At 35.8% G+C, this 23,226-nt stretch overlaps 1 protein-coding gene across 4 annotated transcripts in view; it reads right to left on the bottom strand.

Annotated features, from left to right (window-relative positions):
- Positions 1 to 23,226, bottom strand: part of uvssa (UV-stimulated scaffold protein A) — a 126,452-nt gene that overhangs the window by 12,875 nt on the left and 90,351 nt on the right. For all 4 annotated transcript variants that reach the window (XM_028801593.2, XM_028801594.2, XM_028801592.2 and 1 more), the window contains 3 exons: positions 19,545 to 19,697; positions 7,796 to 7,979; positions 4,646 to 4,757 (listed from right to left, as the gene is read on the bottom strand). In XM_028801593.2, coding sequence (XP_028657426.2) covers positions 4,646 to 4,757; positions 7,796 to 7,979; positions 19,545 to 19,697 — 449 coding nt within the window. The remainder of the gene's footprint in view (positions 1 to 4,645; positions 4,758 to 7,795; positions 7,980 to 19,544; positions 19,698 to 23,226) is intronic.

Raw genomic sequence — 23,226 nt, 5'->3', positions numbered from 1 at the left:
TTTGAGAAAAATCAATAGAGTGCCAAGAAAGAGCAGGCTTTTTGAGCCTTGATGGGCCCTTAAAGCTCTTCATACATTGTCACTGACTTTAACGGCAGTGAGGAGAAAATTACACTGTTTGGAATGGAAGGTGGGAATCAATAGCATAGTTAGTAAAAAGATGCCATTTCACATCTGACTGACCAGAAGCCTCCCTTTGTTTGCTTGTCCCGATACCTGTTTGTTAACAAGTCACTAAAGGCTGAAAAATCACATACAATGCTTGAATGACACAGAAAAATAGTCACTTAATTTGTTCTTTGTGCGTATACTAGCAAAAAGAACGCGGATCACAGATTATCAGGTTATTATGTTATTTCATCAGTTCATCATTTGAAGTACTAAACTCTTTTCGTAACGCGTAAATATGTCATGGATGATAGCAGGATCAGAGCACTGGAAGCAATACAAGTGAAGCCTCCTAATTCACAAAGCACTGGTTTATCTATGGTGGGCTGCACTGGAATTTGGGTAGATTCATTTAAAATACTTTTAAGTGCAGACAAACCTGGTATCAAAAAAATAAATAATAAGCTATACAAATAAAAATACAACTATGAAAAAGCTTTAATGGATGAAGAACGTTTTAATGAAAAAAAAACACATATCGGCTACATAAGAGGATGGTGAATTTCAAATTAAGATTCAACACTTGGGAAGTCTTGTGTTTTATATATAAATCATACTGTTACAAAAAATGCAACATATATTATTAAATTCCTTCAAAGTTTTCTGTCATGTCATTGGTCAATTATGGCCTTCCTTGAAAAGGTTGAAGCAGTGTGTCTACCATGCACATTTAGCAGAATGCAAACTGAATACAATTTTTTAAAAAAGTAAACAAATAAGCATAGCACTAAGTAAGAATTCCAAAGAACATATCAATATTTTTGTAAATACTAGAGGAGCTAATTATTAGAACAAGAGTTCTCTGACAATGAAGGAAAAAAAAAGTATTTGACAAAGTAGTACATTGTAGTGCAGTATTCCAGAAGATTATAAGAAAGCAAAGAGAAATTGATGTGATTGCAGAATAAACAGACTGCATTTCCCAGGCTCCAAGATATGCTTGGATTTGTTGTATGAATATCATTTAAAAAATTTTTACATTTTCTGTTGGCAAAAAAATGAAAGTAATTATTATTATTATTATTATTATTACATTATTAATCTTATATTACAATCTGATATTTTCCTTTCAATTACCAGGTTTTTGTATTCATTTTAATATGTGAAACAAACTGAATAAAAACAAAATTATTGGAAGCCATGAAATGTATGAATAAAGACAAAGCCAAACACTGTTTTCTTCTCCTTGTGTTCAGGATACTTTATTTATAGAATTCTGTTATCCTCCCACAGTCTAAGACATGTGATTCGCTCGGATTATAAAACTGTGATAAAAAAGACTTAAGAACGTAATTTTGAATTACATAAGAAAAAGGACAGGCCATTTAGTGAAACACAGGTGAATAGATATTGATGAGGTAACTTCTGCAAAAATTAATGAACTAATTTTACAGTAACAGCTGTTTAACAGCATCTACTGTACTATTTCTCTTCATAATTCTGAACATATCTACCATGCCTCCTTTTATATTTTGACTGTTTAAAAACTTTTTTTTTTTTTTTAATTTATCCTCGCAGCTAAGATCCTGCATTCCTGGAATAATCTAGTCCTTCTTCTCTGTACAATCTGTAATGCTAATCCTCTTTAATAAAACCCCTGTGTGCGTCCATGTGTCCGTGTGTGTGTGTCTTCTGGTGAAGTGTGCATGTGTGGGGCACGCTTTAATAAAGGACATCATTGCTGGGGAGAGTGCAGATTGGGTACTCGCGGCTGCGCACATAAAATCCGTTGCTGGGGAGATGCCACACGTACAATAATCGGCTGCACGCCAGCAGAGATTAAAATACTTGCTGGGGAACTGCACAGTACTTGCTGGAGAGACGCCACAGCAAGCTAAAATAAAGAGGCAGGATAGGAGATCTTCAGACGGACACAACACATCAATAAACAGCCACAAAGGAGAGGATAAATGTAATATTAATTATACTTACTGTATTGTCATATACGTTTTATTTTATTTTTATTATTATTTTACTTTAGGCTTCTTGCAAAAATATTTTTGACAAAAAAAAATTAAGACAAGAAACAGAATGAGGTCAAGGTCCCTTGCCATCTAATATAGACTGTTCCTACTAATGTTGATGCACTACTGTTCTAGCGCCCGTTATTGTAACGGGCTTAATGTCTAGTAATAATAATAATAATAAGGTCTCATCAGGAATATTGTAGTATTGGTCTCCATAATACAATATTCCAGATGATACCCTCTTATTGTATATTTTGGATGTAGACAGTGACAAGTTTGCAATGACATCTAAGTTGTTCTCAGAAAGTGCAATTTCAAGTTTTAGATTCCCATTCCTGCCCAACACACTGTAATCGTATCTAATTGTTTACTTCCTATATGTAAAATCTTACATTTGTTTAAATTAATTTCCATGTCCATGTCTGTGATAATTCTACTTGCATGATTTAATCTGCTCTTCAACCTAGTTTATTGTCATCGACAAACTATCCAGCTTGTTGGTTATGTTTTAAGCATGACCATTTATATATAGTAAATTAAAAATTGCAATGGCTGCAGCACTTATCACTGAGAAGACCACCAATGTGCCTACTATCAGAACCACTTGATTTCTGTATTCAGTCCAATTTTGTCCAGCTCTGTAGATCACACACTGCACCATGAACACCCCACTTCAGTTAGTTTTATGAAAATCATGTGTAGTAATATTGTATGTGTGATCATATGCTGGTACACTAATCGTGATTGGATCTGCACCACTAAAAATAACCAAATAAAATGATCTAAGAATACTACACAGTAGTGTACAGCAAGATTTGTGGAAAGCACTGCTTTGCCTGGCGGCATGGAGCCTAGATCAAAAAACCAGGAGTCCATCACAGAACATACTCGAATACAGTCACAAGAGGAAACTACTGCCTATTTTTATTTTATGAGCTAGAGTTAAGAAGAGGTGATATTTGTTATTGATTACAAATTGCCCAATTTACTACCCAACTAAAACTTTTTCTTAAGTTATTTTAGATTATATTTCAGCATTTTCAACAAGTAATAATTAGCTTGATCTTATATACATACAGTTTACAAAAAAGTCTGAACTTTTTCTGCAATTACCTGGTTATCTGTAATAATTCATAACAGTAGACAAACATAAGCTGTTTATACAAATGGCAAATGTTTGTTCTTTTTGTCAGCACTGAACACACCACAAACATTTTGTGAGTAGTTAATGCCAAAAACCAGGTAATTGTAAAAGGTACCAAAAGTTGTCTTGCAGCTGTTAAAAGCAGTTAGCTCATGGGTTATGCGACTACTTTGTGCAGTGAGATAAACAAAACACAATGCAGGATTTACTATGCTTTTTACTGGTGTGCACGTCATTGAATTATAAGAAAGTTAAAAGCACTGCCAGGGACATCTTACAAAATAACATTTAAAGTACTTGTGTTAGCTTTTTTTTTTTTTTTAATGAAAATGGTTATTGTGCTTTAAGGCACTGTATCCAACTTGAGACATATTATTTGAGGTAAACATGACAAATGATTCACACAGAGACATTAAATTATATCAATGCTTAAAAACCAAGCATGTGTGGATAATGCACATGCACATCCAAAGTGTGTGAACTCCTAGCATGTTCAAACGAGCTGAATCCAACTGAAGTATTTTTTTAGGGTTGCATAGACAGCCCACTCTCTTAGCATTGGTTGGAAAGCAGGAACCAACCTTGAATGGGTCCATTTACGCAACATACATACACAGGGCAAATTTGAAGTCACCAGCTAACCAAGGGCACATTTGTCTGGGACGGGGAAGGAAAACTGATGTAGACACGGGTACAACACTCAAAAACCAAACAATGAGCAATCCTGGAAAAAAACTCCAACAGAATCGACTGCCCAATTGCCTTACTATAAAAAATTATAATAATTGGGAAAAAAAAATCAGTATATCAGACTAAATCTAATTTCCCAGTTATGAACAAGGGCAAATTAGAAAATAACATCTGTACATAACACTTACTTTAAATACTTTTTTCTCTACGACTTAGATTCATTTGGTTATGGGAGGGTAGCTATGTGTGTCTATGGATTCTTTCAAATTTATCAACAATATTAATGACCACATTTCTTTGCTTTAGAAGTTTCAGTATGTAGGTGATTAAAAACTGTAACTTAAGTGTTTTTAGCCCCGTTCAAGAAAAATAATCGATTTTACTGAAGAAAAAAAGTAACCAGAAGCTTTTACTTTTGCAGATTTCTGGAAAATAACGTGTGTACATAGAGTATGGGTTCAGTATCATTGCTTAAAACCTTAGAACCTTAAATGTGTCACTTTTAATTCTTTTAGTGCAAGGAAAGTACAGTATACCATCATTGTGGAAATCCATACACAAACCTAAAAACTGTTGGCCAAATAATAGTATTTTTTTGTAATAAGCAAATCAGTTTCATATTAATTTTTAATGGTGTTAAAATTCTGTAAATAAAATCTTAGCAATCATGTGGTACCTGGCTGAACTTCTTGCTTTTCTTTCTTCTCTTTTTCAAGTCGAACAATGTCTTCAGGGTTGGTTGGATTCCCTAAGTCATCTCGAGGAACAATAAGTCCATGGAAAGGACACTAGGTTTTGTTTTTGAAAAGAAAAAAAGGATGAGCAATAATCAGCGGTTCTACTTTTTTTTTTTTTTTTTTTTTTTTTTTTTTACATGATTCAAAGTGTAGAAATTCCATACACTGATATTGAAATGTATTTCATTCTTTTGAAAAGCGACATTAATGTTTGAAATAAAAATATACTTGTATTTTGGTTAAACCTCAACTGTTCTGCTTAAACACTCTAGGTATAGATACCTTTTCATCTTACCATATTGAGTTATGCCTAAGAAAAAAAACATCTTATGCTATATCCATCTTTATTTGTCATATGGTATAATTACACTTATTATTCAATAACATGTATATTTTCCAATATTTTTCTCGTGACCAAATTATGTATTATAACAAAACTATTTTTATGTAAATTAATGGATTCACTTCTTAAATTAAAATATAGTTCTCCCTGTAAGGATAAAAGAAAACCACACAGCTTCATCTCCTGCTGATAAACTCTATAACAAATTATAATACAAAAATACAGTCTTCTTCCTTTCTCTTTACAGTGTTAATTTATTCCCTTTTAGTCATTAGCTTCCTGCTAACTATCAGAAATGGGCAACACAATATATGCCTTTTCCCAGTTACTTTGTGTTATATTCTCTATACTGAAAGCAATTAATGAAATCAATAAAAAATAAGTAGAAACTTAAAATATGCAACCCACAATTAAAAAAAACCTAGCTTGTTTAGAAAGTACCATAATGTATTCCATGCCATGCCTTTGGTAATTCATGTTTTAAATATTACTGTAATAGTACTTAATAGCACATTGCACATCAAAGTTTCCCTGTTTTTATATTCAGCAAATGTTAAACAAACAGTATGTGTGTTAGAAGGTAAACTGATTTCCATTAACCATGTGTATAAACTGAAAAGTACATAACTTAAAGTCAACGATCTTGGAGTGTAATATTAAAAAAAAAAAAAAAACATATAAAAACAATTTTTAAGTGACACGATGTTATTCAAAAATGCCCTAAAAAGTAAAGTTTTTTTTCTTGTACTGAGATTCTGTTGGTCATATGTGACTAAAAATAAAATCGTGGGACGCCCAGAAAAGAATACATTTAATTTAGCTAAAATGCATAGATTCGCTAAAATGAAATTTCTAATCAGCTTAATTTATGGAAAGAAAATGTCACATCATATAAAAGTTGATTAAAGTACATAGGATAATGGTTATAACTGGAGAAATTTTCAAATTGTAAGAGTTATTTTTAAGAAATCACTTAAGTAATCTATGCATTTTAATTTAATTTTTATCAGCAAGCATGTGAAGTCTGAAGGAAATCGGTTCAGTACAAGTGGGTAAAAAATTGATTACAAAATTTGACCCAGACAAACAGAGGGCAAGTTGAATAAAATTGTGTTAATAAATGACCCGATTTGATGACACGCATTAAACTTCTTAATTGTAAAATGAAAACTGCATTTATGAAACTTGTTTCATAAACCTGCTGGGTATGCATACATAGAAAAGCCAACATACTCAAAAATATTTTAAATTTATTAGCAGAAAATGGTAAAAAGAAGGAAAACCGCACTGGATTATACGTACAGTGGAAGAAGCTATCAGTGTTGTGAAAATCTACTGATCACTGTGTTAACATACTTCATACAACTTTTATACTTATTACTACCTCAGTATTAACACTTAACACTTTTAATAAGAGTGAAAAAACTGAAATGTTAATCTGAGAAATTACGTTTTTATTTATATTTATGTATATTGTACTGAACAGTACATGTAATAGACATAGTGTTAGTTGGAGGGCCTAGAAACTTCTTATTCTTGTTTTGTTCAATTATAAAGTCCTAATGCAAAACATGTTAATTTCAACCTAATAAATTAAAGTCATTATAACAACACTGTGAAAATATTTACTAAATAATAAAACTGACATTAAATTAAACTAGAACTAAAGTGATAATTATTTCAATTTACTAAATAAAACTTGAAAATAAACAAGATGTCTAAGTAAAACAAATCAGATAAAAATGAAGCAATAAAAAGTAACTATTACTAATAAAATACACTTATATTGACTTACAACTATTACTTCAGTTTAACAGCAAAGTAAATTTGAAAAGAGCTCAAAGAAGGAGTGAAGCTACAGTAATCATGTGTATGTGTGTACACATATTAGACTCTAGTTGTATAAGGACACAGCAAAAGCATTTCACAACTGTATTACACTAAACAACACTGTGTGTATAAAATGGCAGTTTTGTTCCAAATTGTAGTGTTAAGATGTTTACAAAATTCAAAATTTAATTGAATCAACATAAAATTTGTTACACATGCCAAACAGTGGTCCCACAAGTATCAGCATTTTAGCAGCTCCTATGTGTGAATTAATCAAGTCAGCAGCCCTTACCACCTGCACTACAGAATAGGTAATCCACCTGAAACTAACCACGTTTGCATCTGGCCAATACTTGGATGGGAGACCACCTAGTAAAAACTTGGGTTGCTTCTGGATGAGGTGTTGGTGAGGCCATCACAGGGCATTTAAACTGTGGTCTATATGTGACAGGGAAAGTTGGCACCATCCTTCTGATGACACTTAAAAACCAGACTCTCTGTGTCATAAAACATCTCTGGGCATATTTAGAAGAACAGGGTGTTTCCTGATGTTCTGGCTAAATTGCCCATCAGTGCCTTGTCAATTCTGGCCTTCTAATCATCCCCTGTCCCTTACTGGCTCTATGTCTCACCTCTTCACCACCTAATAGCTAATGTGTGGTGAGCGCACTAGCACAAGAATGGTGGTGGCTGAAGTGGTTCCCACCGCCTACGTAAATAGCTTTAATTAGGTTAGAAAAGCACAATGTAAATGCAATTATTATTTTTAAGTAATTAAGAAAAAAATACCCAAAAGAGAGTATAGATTAGCACATGGTAGACACAGATAAATGCATACAGAAAGGCAAAACCCAGAATTTCACGTAAAATTTTAAAATTATTGTAAAATAACCTTACAATTGCTACATATACTTACTTTGATACGATCTTGGCGCTCACACAGAGAACCATTAGGCATGGGCGCTTTGCACTTGTGCTTTACAGGCTCAAATTTTCCAGCAAATGTGATATATCTTGTCTTCATCATGGCTGCAAGTTCCTTATTTTCCACTTCCTCTTCTACTTCATGTGGCACCCAGAACTGATGCTGGGAGCTAAACCTGGTATTCAGACAGAAATGTATATCAAATACCCACTTATTTAAAGACAATTATAGTATACCTTTAAGCAGAGCAGGGTAAAGGAAGGTATTTGGGAACATATCCTACAAGTTTTGTTTTCACTCAGAAACTGTAAAAGCTCTGAAGCAGATGAAATGCCTTTAGTGCTTATAAAATACACTGCCACCACGCTTCAAATAATGAAAGATACAGATGGTACAATAGCTACAAACAAAGCACAAGTCCTATATTTCTTTCTCTGTGCAGTCGGTATTCCTGAGCTCCTACTACTACGCCTGTGAAGCAAGGGATCAAATTAAATCAAAATTAGGATCAGTATTATTGTTATGATTAGCAGTGTTCTGTTTATTTTTTGTAGCTTTTCCTAGACTGATTTCCAATAAGCATTAAAGCTGCCAACACTCGCACACAATCACTGCTTGAAGTGGAACCAAATTACTGGAAGTACTCTAATTTACGACGATACAGTGACATTAGACCAAATAGTAAGGATTCCCCATGAAGATTTCTGAAGAGGTGACAGTACTCAATGGTACACTAAGAATAAGTGCAAGTAAAGTAAAACTTACATCCTTGTGCTGTCATGATAAAATGACAGTCGATCGAAGAGCTTTCTCCCGTGAAGATTTCTGAAGTAGAGCTGGTACTCTCTGGTATACTAAGGAAAGGTGATGGTATAGTGAAACTTACATCGTAGCAATACAGTGACAGATGATCACATCAGGGTGAAGTGTCTCAATGTATGCTCAATAATCCAGGCAAAGAAATTCTAGAAAGTTGATTCTGTTCATCTGGACATAGTTTTTTTCCCCCAGATGAACAAAATCAACTTTCAAGAATCAGGGTGAAGATTTCTGAAGAGGTGCCTGTACAAATCAACATGCTAAAATGAGGTGCCAGTAACCTATGTTGAAACTGGAGGGGTTGCAAATATTGCGTACTTGTGGGTACTGGTGCCACTTCAAGCAATGAATACAATTCAAGTATATATGAAACAAAATCTTATTTGAAGGCAAAACTAACATTTGATTGTAAAAAAATGGTCATTTATTTTACCTTGCACTAATTTTGCACATAAATTCCACAATCAGTATTTTTATAATTTTAATTATTAGTTTGTATATTTATTTATAAAACAGTAAGGTTTTTCTTCAGCACCCTAAAAATACATTTTGCCTCTGATGCATTTCCATTTCCTTCTTGAACCTGATGTCCTCAATTTGCTGTTGTTTTATATTAAAACTATTAAGCATTCATTGAAACAGCAGAAGCTGGTTTCCTCTCGCATTAAAAAATAGGAAATAAAAGTAAAATCAGACATTACAGTTATTATCCTAACAACTTTAAAATTGACACTTAAAAGAGCATTTTCAGGGTCAGGAAAGCTACCTCACCACCACATCTTTTGAAAACAGCTGGCTTGACACATAGTTACTAAAACAAAGGTGAAATGAAAAATATGTATTAAAATTACATGTGTTATATTTATGTTGCACCTGTAAAGAGTTAATCCTTTATGTTATTCTTTGACCATCTGTGCCCACTCTGAAAACTTAAGTGTTTGCCAAACAAAAAATATAATCAGCAGGGATAATACAGTATTTAAAGATCATTACATTGCAACATCTAGTCCATTTAGTAACTCCTTTTGTGAGACGTGAATAGACTCACCTTGCCACAATTATAATAAATACAGATGGGCACTGACTTCACTTCATGGATCGAGGAACTAAAGTAGCTAGTGCATTTCATATATTTAACCTCCGTAGTGTTAGACCCGAGCGCTACTCAGTCTGCCAAAACTATGCTAAAAGCGTTACTCTCAAGTGTCACTCAGGCAACTGTACAGGTGCATCTTGCGTAAGCGTTAGAACCAAGAATCATTCGGGCTGTAAAAGTGCTGTCAGTGTAAGTCCCGAGCATTACTTTGGCAATGTTATCCCCCCACTACTCATGCCTATTACAAATACTTCCATCTTTACCAAATGAAATGAAGTGTTTTATGGGCGGCCTTTTACGTTTCCTTTTTATTTTGGGGGATTAGCAAGAATTATATATTCAAAGCACCCTTTGTTTAATGTATTTTTTTCATGGGAAAGAGAGAAGAATAAAAGGTTATAATTGCAAGTGCATTTGTGGTACTTAAAAATTAAGCAGGCACCCTTAAAGGAAGATAGTGATTCACCCTCTGTGTAGGAGTATCCAAAGAGGTAGCTGCATTGTGTTCGGTATTTCTTTACTTGTATTTTGTGCTCTTCTTGTGTTTTATTCTGCCCTTATCTGTTTTTATTCAATAAATACACAATTGTTTATGCTTTTTTGCTCCTTGGAATTATTCCAGGAGTTGCAAGCAGCAAGAGGAGGCATTTTCCTGTTACTGTAGATAAAAGCTGTCAATTACTGTATTTTCTAAGCTGTGGAATACGTTCAAGGCTATCTTTTTGCAACTTTGATAGTTAATATGAAAGGTGGGCAACAACATGTCAAAGTCTGTACTGAGTTTGCATATTCTTGCTCTAACTGCATAGGTTTGTCCTCAAGCTCTCCGATTTTCTTCCAACACTGGCCTTGCAGAAAGTGAGCATTCAAGTGTCCAGGGCTGGTTTCTACCTTGTGCACTATGCTATCAAGATAGACTGTGGGCCCCCATGACTCAGAAATGCATTAACACTAGAATTACCAGAGCCTACAAAAAAACTTGCAGATCCGGCCCACCTTAAATCCCATCGCACCTCTCCATCAGTGTCTTTTGTCCTGTAATAGTGCTGATAATGACAAGCAGCAAACAGCATGCTATTCCATCGCCCCACTGCCACAGAACAATAATCTGTGTAAACACATTGTTAAAACAAAGTTTTTCATATTTTAGTAATAAATGACAAAATGTAGGCATAAACTATATAATGTGTGAAGCCTGAAGTCCAAAGATCAAATAAACACTTTTCACATTTTATGCCCTGTATAGTAGCCTACATTTCGGAAAACTTTGTGGCACGGATGCAACATTATTCATATTATTCATATTCATTCGCATAACATCTTGTGCTTGTAATCCGTGACTGCGTGTTTTTTTTTTCTCTCCAATCTTGCCAGTCCCCACATGTTGCTGTATGCTGCTGTTTCTTTTGTACTTCAGGACATGCAGAAGAAAGAATAGTACAGAGAGGTCAGTTCAACGCTAGATGCAATCATCAAATTCAAATGTTAACAGTTCACACACACGCAAGGACCATCCTTCCTACATTTACGACATGTGTACCTGTTGTGCACGTTCTGCGGCAGTGGGGGGATGGAATAGCAGGCTGCTTGTCTTTATCGGCACATTTAAGGGACAAAAGACACTGACAGAGAGGTGCAATGGGATTTAAGCTGGGCTGGATCTACGAGTTTTTTCATAGGCTCTGGTAATTCTAGTGTTAAGTAACTTCATTAATAAATGGATGGATGAAAAAAAAATATTATATATATATATATATATATATACACACACAGTAGAGTCTCGCTTATCCAACATTCCGTATTATCCGACGTCCCACCACAAAAAAAAAAAAACAAAAAAACGCATCAATCGGCAACAAGAACTGCAAGTTGCGAGCGTGAGCGTAGTCTATTTTTTGTTGCTCCCGACTCTATTGCAGCTAATTAGTTACCCCGACTGTACAGTGGCGCACCCATCTACACTATGACTGATGTGTCTGTCATTCGCCCCACACTCTCTCACTCACTGTTACAACTCACTATTCAGTGCAGCACAGTTTATCATTGTATGCGGATCGGTTTATCGTCTGTTACATGCTTATATGTCTGTGTGTGTTAATTTGACAAACGTTGTTGTGTTGTTTAAAAGTTGAAATTTACGCAAGTACAGTAGTATGGAGACGAAAAGAAAGAAAGTTGTTGTATCGATGGAACAAAAACTTGAGGCAATCAAGAGACTGGATAAGGGAGAGACAATGCAGAAGGTAGCTGACAACTTTGGTGTTGGACAGGTAACAGTAGGAGACTGGAAGAGGAAACAAATAGAAATAGAAAAATGGTGTGCATCAAGAGTTACGAAGGGTGCGTTAAAAAAAAGAAAAACTGAAAAAATGTGACTATGAAAAAGTTAGTGAAGCTTTGTATGTTTGGTTTACACAGTTCAGGGACAAAGGTGTGCCTATTTCAGGGCCTATTTTACAGCAAAAAGCGTTGCATTTTCGTAATGAATTCAATGAAGAGAACCCAGATTTCACAGCAAGTGTCGGTTGGCTCGACCGATGGAAGAAACGGTACGGTATCCGTCAGTTATGTGTTTGTGGTGAAAAACTATCATCGAATTTTGAAGAAATGGAAGCATTCAATAAAGATTTCAGGAATTTATTGAAACTGAAAGCCTAACGGGTGATCAGATATTTAACTGTGATGAGTCAGGCCTTAATTACAAAATGTTACCTAGTAAGAGTCTTGCAGCCAGAACTGAAGCGGCAGCCCCTGGCTACAAGCGTAGCAAGGAAAGGCTGACAATTTTAGCATGCAGCAATGCTACAGTAGACCTCAAAATGAACCTTGCAATGATCGGAAAGTCCAAAAATCCTAGAGCCTTTAAAACAGTTTCAAAAAACGCTCTTCCTGTAAAATACTACAGTCAGAAAAGCGCATGGATGAGCAGTAAAATTTGCAAAGACTGTTTTTTTAAGGAATTCATTCCTTCAACAGAGAAGTTTTTGAAAGAAAATAATTTACCCAGAAAAGCAGTTTTGTTGCTAGATAATGCTCCAACGCACCCTGATGCAGAGGAGCTTCAAGACGGTGATATTAAGGCAATGTTTCTGCCCCCCAATGTAACCGCCATATGCCAACCTATGGATCAGGGCGTTTTGGAAATGATAAAAAGGAACTATCGCAGAAAGCTACTGTCCACAGTGATAGAAGAAATTGAAGAAGGACAAGACATGATTGAAAAATTGAAACGCTTCAATGTAAAGGATGTTGCTTATTGGGTTGCAAGAGCCTGGGCTGACGTAAGGGCTCCAACAATTGCCAAATCATGGGAGAAGCTGCTAGGCGATAATGAATGTATGGAAACGGAAAGCACAGATCAAAACGAAGAAACCATTCTACCTTTAGTGCAACGTATCCCTGGATGTGAGGATGCATCTTTGCAAGAAATCGAAAGTTGGATGGAGGATGATGATCAGTATGAAATAATTGATGAAGAAATTGTTGCGCTTGATCAAGATCAAGCACCAACTGTTCAGCCTCTCAGAATTTCACATAACGACGGAGTTAAGGCTCTAGAAACTGCAATTAAATACATTGAGCAACAAGAAGAAGCTACAGGAATCAACATAATGATGCTGCAAAGATGGTGAGACTTGGCAGCGAAGAAACGGCACTCGTCAGGAAAGCAGACTACAATAAAAAAATTCTTTAAATCATCACAGGACTGAACTTTTTAAGTACAGTACATACTGTATTTAACTTCAGACAATTCTGTAACTAAGTTCATTTTTTCTGTTGTAAAACATGATTATTAGGTTCGTAATGTGTAAAATTATAACATACTTTGACGTTTAATAGGCTTTTTCTTAACACCTCCCATTATCCAACATTTTTGCTTATCCGACGTTCTGCCAGCCCGTTTATGTCGGATAAGCGAGACTCTACTGTATATATATATATATATATATATATTTATATATATTCTGTGGAACCTCGGGTCACGACCGTAATTCGTTCCAAATCTCTGGTTGTAACCCAATCTGGTCGTGACCCGTAGTAATTTCCCCCATAGGATTGTATGTAAATACAATTAATCCGTTCCAGACTGTACGAACTGTATGTAAATATATTTTTTTTAAAGATTTTTAAGCACAAAAATAGTTAATTACACCATAGAATGCACAGCGTAATAGTAAACTAAATGTAAAAACATTGAATAGCACGGAGAAAACCTTGAACAGAGAAAAGTAACATTGCAACAATGCACGCTATGAACCGATCACTGTAAACATTTTTTTTAATGAGTTTTAAGCACAGGGAAAACATGAACATTTGAAAAATCCATAATTTAATAAACAACCAACAAAAGTAACATTGCAACAATGCGCGTTACGAACCGATCGCTGTCAACAGAAGTGAAGTGGAGGTTAAAATCCAATAGAAAAAAAGTCTTCATTAAATACAACGAGGTTAAAACAACGCTCGAATCAGTCTCTTTAATAACAAGCCCGGTGCATTCTTTAAATGCCTTCTCGGCCTTATGCCAGCCCTCTCTCGTTTGCTCTCTCGCTCGCGCTCTCTCTCTCTCTCGCTTGTTGCACAGGGAGAGACTGAACACGTGCGGAAATCATCACCATGTACGAACCGGAAGGGAAACTGCCTTGTTCATCACCCAAGTGTGTGGTCATGAACAGATGCAAATGTTTGGCAAACTTTTTGGTCATAACCCGATTTGTATGTGGTCAGAGACGTTTGTGACCCGAGCTTCCACTGTATATTTGTCCAGTTTACAGAGGCACATAAAATCTACTACAAAAGTACATAAACAGTTTAAAGTCCAGCTGGCTCTCCATATTCATGGGATCTGTATTCATGGATTGCAGTATTCAAAGAAGGTAATTGACGAGTTGACGTCACTTCCTCAGCATATCTAGCTCACCATTTCACAGAACTAAATTTGACAACAGCAAAACCACCCTGTGGATTACTCATAGTATTCAGTCAGTCTATTAGTGCTATTTAAACAACTTTGACTTGAAGTTCACCTAGTGCAGGACAGACATGAAGTTATGTTTGTATAATGTTTGCTATTAACAAAAGGAAAGTTACACACAGTGTTTTAAGTTGAACAAATTAATCAGTTCTACTCGCTGAACTGTGTTATGAACCACAAACATACCATTTTTTCAGTGGTTATTGTAAGTGTGCTGTTATACAAGTATTACCTCGATGAATGAGAGGAGTTCAACCTTGATGGTTTAAGCATGCATGGTATGCATCCAATAAGTGCCAGTACTCCTCAGTTAAAAAAGCGAAGTGCCAAGTGCTTACATAGTAGATACATGCAGAAACAAAAATCCAGTACAGTAGAAGCTGTGCAAACTGTTGGGATTCGTCCAGAAAAGCGTGCCGCTTATATATCAGATAAAATAATGCTTTATCTATTAATTATGGATCTGCATCTCTCTTACATAATGTTAAAGATTTTGCTTACCCTTTTAGACTACACTAGTTGGATTTGCTTATGTAAAAACCATTTAAAATGGTATCTTTAAGTGAGAACCATGTTATTTCATGGATTTCAGTTTTCACAGGTGGTATTGACATCTAACCCTATGCAAATATGGAGACCCAACCAATATTAAAATGAGTAAACAGAAATACCACTCTGCCTTTAACTTATAATCTACAAAGTAGTATACATGGTCTAGAAGTATCAAAATGCAATTTTATATTAACTTTTTTTATCTAGTTTACTTCTGCAATTCTTTTCATTAAAGCTTATTAAACAATTAAATTTGAACATTGATTTTCTTTAATAACAAATACTTAATCTTTAAGTTTACCATACATATCCTATTACATTAAATTGTTAGCACATTTTTAACAAGTTAATATTGACTTACTATCTTGTTAATAATTGTTCATAGATATTTTATGCAATATTTAGTTTTCCCAACACCCATCTCTGGATAAGGGGTCTTGGATGGATGGATGAATTTATAATTAAAGCCTTAATTTTTGACAGGACTTATATCATAAAATTTAGCAATGCAAATTTTAACCTGCATTGTACCACAGTGTAAACTACATTAAGTGTATTTTAAAGAGAAAATGATTAAGCCAAAATATGCATTTGTCCCATGTATAACTTCTATGCAAAAATGCTTTGACTAAATTATGTTTTAGTGAAGAAAGATAAATATAATTGTGAGGTCTCAAGTAATTTAATAGTGTATATTGCCCTCTGTTGGCAAGAATGCAAAATGCAGCTTAACAAGAAGAATTAAAAGCCAAACATTGCATTAAGAGGTTTATAGGTTTATTTATTTACTTGTAATACATTTCAAATGCCAAGTTAGACATGAAATGGATTGAACATTCTTCACCCTATAATCAACAGTAGCAAGTTGTATAAAACCTTGTCATACAAGAGGCAAGTTTTAGTGTTTTCAACAGTTCACAAAACCTTTCACCAAAAACTGTGCTTCAGTGTGCATAAGGATTTTTGCCGTTTTCAATATATTTACACATTATCTTTCTGATGAAGGTCAGACCTATTTGAATTTGTTTTTAGAATAAGATCTAATCATTTTTTTTCCATACCACCTTAAACCCAACCCCAACCATAATGGATGCCTTCTAATTATCAATGTGGTAATATTTATTATGGTTTTATAGGACCTAACCTTTGGAAAACTGAAAAGAGTTAACAGCTATAAAGCTGAACAGAAAGTAGTCTTATGACAGGAAGCACCTTGCTGGTGTGGGGACTTGCTTGGGTTGGTGGTGTGTTGGGGGTTGTGGACTGCCTCTGGATTTAAAATATCATATTCTTAAAAAAAGTATTGTTCAGGCTGTATGGATAGCATGGTGGTGCAGTAGATAGTCTTGCTGTATAACAGCTTTAGATTCCTCAGTCAAAACCTTGTCCCAGTACTTTCTGTGTGGAGTTTGAATGCTCTCCCATGTTTCTGTGGGTATTTTCCAAGTACACCTGTTTTCTTCCCAAATCTCAAAGAAACGTGTGTGAGATTAACTGTCAGCTTAACTGGCTCCATAGAAATGATTGTGGCATGTGAATGAGTGTTTACTGAGATGGCCTAGCACCCTGTTCAGGGTTAGTTCCTTTCTTAAACTGACACTGGCCACCCTGACATTAAACTAAATTAAATGGGTTAGAAGATGTATGCACTGTACTGTTAATATGTGATGAGAGGTTTGTGATGTTGTGCATTTTTAAATAAGTTTATAAAGAAGGTAAGACTCCGTGCCAGTGTATGCAAAACTGTGCATGAGCAGGCAACCCGGTGTTTAATGGGGGAATTAACTGGCCATGCATCCACTTACACGGTTCAGTCAATTTCGTTGTCAGTGCTCCGAAATTGTGATGGCAACACCTGTACCTGATTGAAGTATAGAAAGGAGCCTGGGCAGGAAACAGGAGTGAGAACGAAAAGGAGAGAAAATCCGGGATGTTAAATGAAAACAAGAGTGCGAGTGAGCAAGAGGGGAGCCAGCGCAGTAGAGAGCAGGCAGCCAGATGAGAGCCCCACTGAGGAGTGTGCGGCTGATGATCAAAGGGACTGAAGAGGATCACTCCTGCTGAGTGGCTTTGAAGCAGGAGTAACCCCTGGGCTTTGAGGGTACTCTCGTCAGAGAAAACATGAAAAGCTGGGGGTGTGTTATTAAGGCTCGGGGTGGTTCCCTGTAGGGCGTCTGTGATGGCAGCAGTGACCAAAGTCTGTGATTTTAAAGGTTTTAGAGGGAAGTGTGATAATAAAATAAAAAAGGACTTTTAACCTCATTTAATATAATTATTAATGGTACGTTCAAACCTTCACTGACCTCCTATTTTAATTGCTTATTTATTTTATGGGTGGACTGCACTGCACTATTTGGACTTTTTATGTTTGTTGAATAAAACACAAAGCACTTTTCATCCCCTTTTGTCTGTGTGTCTCCTTATTGTCTGGCTCATCCTCGGACATGTTATCGACAGTTCTTGGTTCAAGATGCTAAGGTGTGTGGAGCACAGCATATTATTAAAAAATAATAAGGTCATTTTGAATTTGTTGACAACTCAAAAAAATTGGGACTGGACCATGTTTACCACTGTGTAGCATCCCCTCTTCTTTTAACAACAGTATGTAAACATCTGGGACCAGTTGCTGGACTTTTGGGAGAGGAATGTTGTCCCATTCTTGTCTGCTACAGGATTCTAGCTGCTCAGCAGTACTGGGTCTCCTTTGTCATTTTTTCATTTCATGATGCACCAAATGTTTTCAATTGGTGAAAGGTCTGGAATGCAGGCTGGCCAATTCAGCACATCACATTTTGTGGGCCCTCAAAGCTAATAATGTACTTGCCTTGGCTTCTGATAAATATTAATTAGCACAAGTATGATGACTGCGGTGGGATGGCACCCTGCCCGGGGATTTGTTCTTGCCTTGCGCCCTGTGTTGGCTGGGATTGGCTCCAGCAGACCCCCGTGACCCTGTGTTAGGATATAGCGGTTGGACAATGACTGACTGACAAGTATGATGAATTAAAATTCATCTTTAATAGACAGTTGTTGAGCTCAGCTATAGAGAAATCTCTTATGAAACCTTTAATAGCCATCAATACAAAAGCAGGACTGGATACTGAATTTACAAGGATTTCGATAAATTAATTCAGTCTTGTTGAAAGCTATCCGATGACTGTTGTTCACTCTAACAGGGAGGTGTTAAAATGCCAATGAGCAGGCCTGGTTAATGGAAGCAGAAGGTGGATGTTTAAAGTAGAAAATCTAAATCAGAAAGGGTGGTCAATAGTTTACAGTGCATTAAGACATTGGGAAGCAAGTTATTTGGATATAAAATGTATTGAATTCTAGAATAATATTTGAGACATATGAAAAAAGAGAAAATTATTTTACCGATTGATTAAAAGTGTTGAATTGAATCAAACGGAGCTAGATCAGAAACTTGGAGAGATTGGAAGATGCAAGAGGAATATGCTGACTAATCAAGTGAGGAGCTTTATCTAAATGTGGGTCAATAAAAAATACCAATATTGCATCAATACCAGTAAGAAGTTCAGAACCATCAAACACTAAAATGTTTTTAACCTTATTTAGAAGAAAGTCTTTCTGTTTGGCATCTGCATATAAATCAAGAAGCAAATTAGTTTCCTGTCACCTAGCACAGCCAGAGTGTAGCAGAATGTTCCTTATCATCTGTACTGTAGCCAATAATCTTGAGCTGTAACAACCAGTAAACTAAACTCATGGTGCTGCTTGTAAGAGTAGGTATTGAAGCAATAGGATATTGTTTAGAGGCATTGTGCTGTGCATCTTTGGAATTAAGATACATTTCTTGGAAAAAGATCATCAAAACTTGATCTGTTCTGAGCAGCAGACAGTTACCCCTAGTGTTACGATTACTCATTATAGCCAGATCTCAAAACCCAGTATAAACCCAGTAAACAGTTACCAATAACATCAATGACCCCTGTCCTGAGGCGGTTTCAGGTAAAGTGCGAGACAGAGACTTCAACTTCCTGGTATTTGGCAGAATACCAAGGATTCTAAGATTGGTTATAATTACAAGCACGAATGGAAGTGAATTCTTTTACTTTATTACTAATGGGTACGGGGACAGAAAAATGAAATGGCAACATGGAGCACCTACTGTGGAGCCATTCCTCAGCAAGCATTTTAAAATGTAAGTAATTCCAGACTTTTGCAGCTGATCACATCATTAATAAAAAGCAATGTTTTTCTATGGGGATGCAAATTCCAATAATGAATGGGTCAAACTGCATTCTCTAGAAAGCATACTGCTTAGAGACTTAACTTACTTAAGTATTCTACCTGCTGTAGGTTGATCTTCTCCCCAGTAGTAGAGATCTAGCCCAAATGGAATGACTGGTGCTGCAGACTCCTGATCCTGTTTTTCTGATTCAATGCTGGCTTTTGGTGAAGAAAGTATTGACTCAGATGCTTTAGACATGCTTGAAATTAGGAAAAATAAATAAATAATATTAATACACTGCTGTTCAACTTTTAACCATGTTTGTTAAGCTACATTTTTAGAAATGTAGTTTTTTACAGATATACCTAAAGGCTGGTGTAATCTGTATAATTTATTTATTGCAGTGGTACTGGTTTCAGTTTTTAGCTATAAAGAGGTTAAAATATAAGATGGACACCTAGAATCAAAAGGCAAGTAAGAGACACTTAGTTACATTACACTTAGAACTACTACCCACATATACTGTACATATATACATATATATACACATATATATACAGGTACTTGTCGACTTACGACCGCGATTGGTTCCGACTGACTGGTTGTAAGTCGATCTGGACGTAAGTCGGCCTATGTTAATTTAAGGTAAGAATATTAGACTGGGTAATAATATTGTAATCATCTTAAAGTAATATTTTATCAACATTTTCTTACTTTCTAAGACAAACACAGCATACTACAGTACAATTTGTTTAATATGTGGAAAACGTACAAAACAAGAAATACTGTACTGTACATTTAATTCCTGGCACCACTGGTGCTTGGCTGCGGGTTGTCGATATCGCCTTCATCAGATCAGGCGAGGCTGCGGACGGGGTGATGGGAGGAGTTGCTCTTTTCATAAACATAGTGAGCTTCGTCTGAATTGTTTGTTTTTTTTTTCTCTTCATAAATTTCGCAATAAGGACGAAATGTGTTGCGTGCCATCCGTTCAATCCTCGCAAATCGTTCAATATTTGGGTCCATTTTTTCAAAATGAGCGAGGAGTTTATTCAGTAGATAAATCTTCTGACAATCCCTTTGTGGTGAACATTCTTTGTGGCACCTCCTCCTCTTCGTCTTACTCCAATTCTCTTGTTTCTTCTTCCGCCACTCTTTCTTCTTCCAATTCTATCAGCTCTTCATTCATAAGTTCACCTGATTCCCGGTCTAGCAACTCCTCGACATCTTCCATTTCACATTCCAATGAAAGGTCTTTTGACAGTTTCACTATTTCTTCACGAATCTCATCAAGTTCTTGTTCACTGTTAAATCCAGCAAAAGTATTTACATAACGCTTAACACACTTCTTCCATGCGCCATTCATACACTGTGAGTCGACATTTCTTGCGGGGAGGGCTTCTGTTTTCTCTGATCTGAGTTCACCTCTGTTATAGCGCGTCTTTATTTGAAAAGAGCAGTGTCAGATCGGGGCGAGCGTGAACGCTAACTTTGACAAGCACTATAAATTTACAATGGTTGTTACAGACGTAAATCAAATGTATGTTTTTATTGTATAATATTAACAATAACAGCAGCTCTCTACTCAAAGCGGTAAACTCGAGAAGCTGCTAGCATCGAACCCAGAAGCTCTTGATTGGGAGTCAGCAGTTGTGTGTGGGAACTGTTAACATTTGAATGTGATGATTGTATATAAAACTTGTGCACGAACGAGACTGGGATAACTGTGGATGTGGATGTGAGTGGTGTGTGTGACTGAGAATGACTGGTGTGAAGCCTGAAGTCCAAATATCAAATAAACACTTTCACAAGTACAAGTATAACAGAACAAGTGCGCTTTTATTCAAGAAGAAAAAAGAAAGCAGGTTGCGGTAAGCAGTTGATGCGACTGCTTGCGTAGTGCAATCCTAAGAACTGCCCAATCAAGAGCTTCTGGGTTTGATGCTGGCAGCTTCTCAAGTTTGCCGTTTTGAGTAGAAAGCTGCTATTAGTGTTAATATTATAGGGTTATATGTTAGGGTTATATTATTATCGAAAATTGCCAAAACAACAAGACACAAACACACGTGGGGCAACACTGCTGCGTATATTTTTACTGCTGCGTAGCGAGACTTGAGAGTGCGGGAAACTGGCGCTGCCAACAGCTGGCAGGGGAAACAGTCAAACGCGTCGTAAAGTCGAACAGTCGTAACTTGCATAGGTCGTATGTCGACGAGTATATATATATATATATATATATATATATATATATATATATATATATATATATATATATATATATACACACACACACACACACACATATATATATTTTCTTGTAGCTTTATCCTTCTTATGCTGCTAAATGTTTTGTTTCACTGATATGGCTGCCAAATCATTCTAAATAAACAGAAATGTGAGAATAAAACTATTTTATAGTGCATTTTACAAAAACAGTTTTCTATAATTCATAAAACTTTACATTTTTAAGACTTAGACATAGGTTGATGCAATATTGTGGTCTTGTTTTCTATTAAATTTATTTCAAAGACCTCGTGCAAGGCCTGAACACATTTTTCACTTGTTCAACTTTTCATTCAGTGACTTTTATTTGGGAAAGCATCTCTGAAGATGAAATATGTTATGGCGCTATGCCACATTCTCTTTGCTATATCAGCACTCACCAGCAGGTGAAGCTCAAAGGCTAGTTGATAAATTTTAATCATATTCTGATTAGTTCTGAGAACTTCATTTGCCAGTTACTTAACAATTGTGAAAAACTAAAAGGTTATGGTTTTGACTTGAATTGCTATTAAGAATATACAGTATAACTTTTTTTTAATACTAGACTTCTAAAATATTTACAGTTATTATGTGTTAATTAAATTCAGAAAAAAATATGTCTCTCTTAAGAAAGGGCCCAGGCTCAATGTTAAACTACAGCCAATAATATGACAGCATACATAATGGTAATCTTTTACACCACTGGAATTCAGTTTATGTAAATAACTATTACTATTTAGCTCCAGATTCTGCCTACATTTTTACTGTTTATAGACTTCTCCCACAACTTTAGTACATTCTTAAATATAAGCCACAATTCAGGCTCACTATAAACAGACTAGATAGACGGATGGAATAGGTAGTGGCATGCAAACGTTTAGGCACTCTTGCTTAAAATGTCTGTTACTGTGAATAGTTAAGTGAGCAGAAGATGAACTGATCACCAAAAGGCATAAAGTTGAAGATGACACATTTTGTTTCAGCATTTTATGCAAAATTACTGTAATGCTTTTGTTTTGTACAATTGTACAGTGAAAAAAGCAAAGGAGCACAATGCAAAAGTTTGGGCACCCCAAGATATTTGAGGTCTCAGATAACTTTTACGAAGGTCTCAGGACTTAATTAGCTCATTATAGCTATGGCCTGTTCACAGTCATCATTAGGAAACCCCAGGTGATGGAAATTGCAAAACTGTACAAATTCTCAAACTCCTCCAACCTTGTCTCAACAATCAGCAGCCATGGGCTCCTCTAAGCAACTGCCTAGCACTCTGAAAAATAAAATAATTGATGACCACAAAGCAGGTGAAAGCTGTAAGAAGATAGCTTTCATGTAGCTGTTTCCTCATTTCATAATGTTATTAAGAAATGGCAGTTAACAGGAATAGTGGAGGTCAAGGGGAGGTCTGGAAGACCAAGAAAACTCTCTGAAAGAACTGTTCGTTGGATTGCTAAGGCAAATAAAAATCCTGATCTGACTGCAGAAGACCTTCAGGAAGATTTGGCACACTCTACAGTGGTGGTGCA

The sequence above is a fragment of the Erpetoichthys calabaricus genome, chromosome 5 (genome assembly GCF_900747795.2).
Source record: "Erpetoichthys calabaricus chromosome 5, fErpCal1.3, whole genome shotgun sequence".
NCBI classification, from domain to species: Eukaryota; Metazoa; Chordata; class Cladistia; order Polypteriformes; family Polypteridae; genus Erpetoichthys; species Erpetoichthys calabaricus.
Note: the sequence above shows the minus strand (reverse complement) of the source record. Positions and strands in the feature narration are given on the sequence as shown.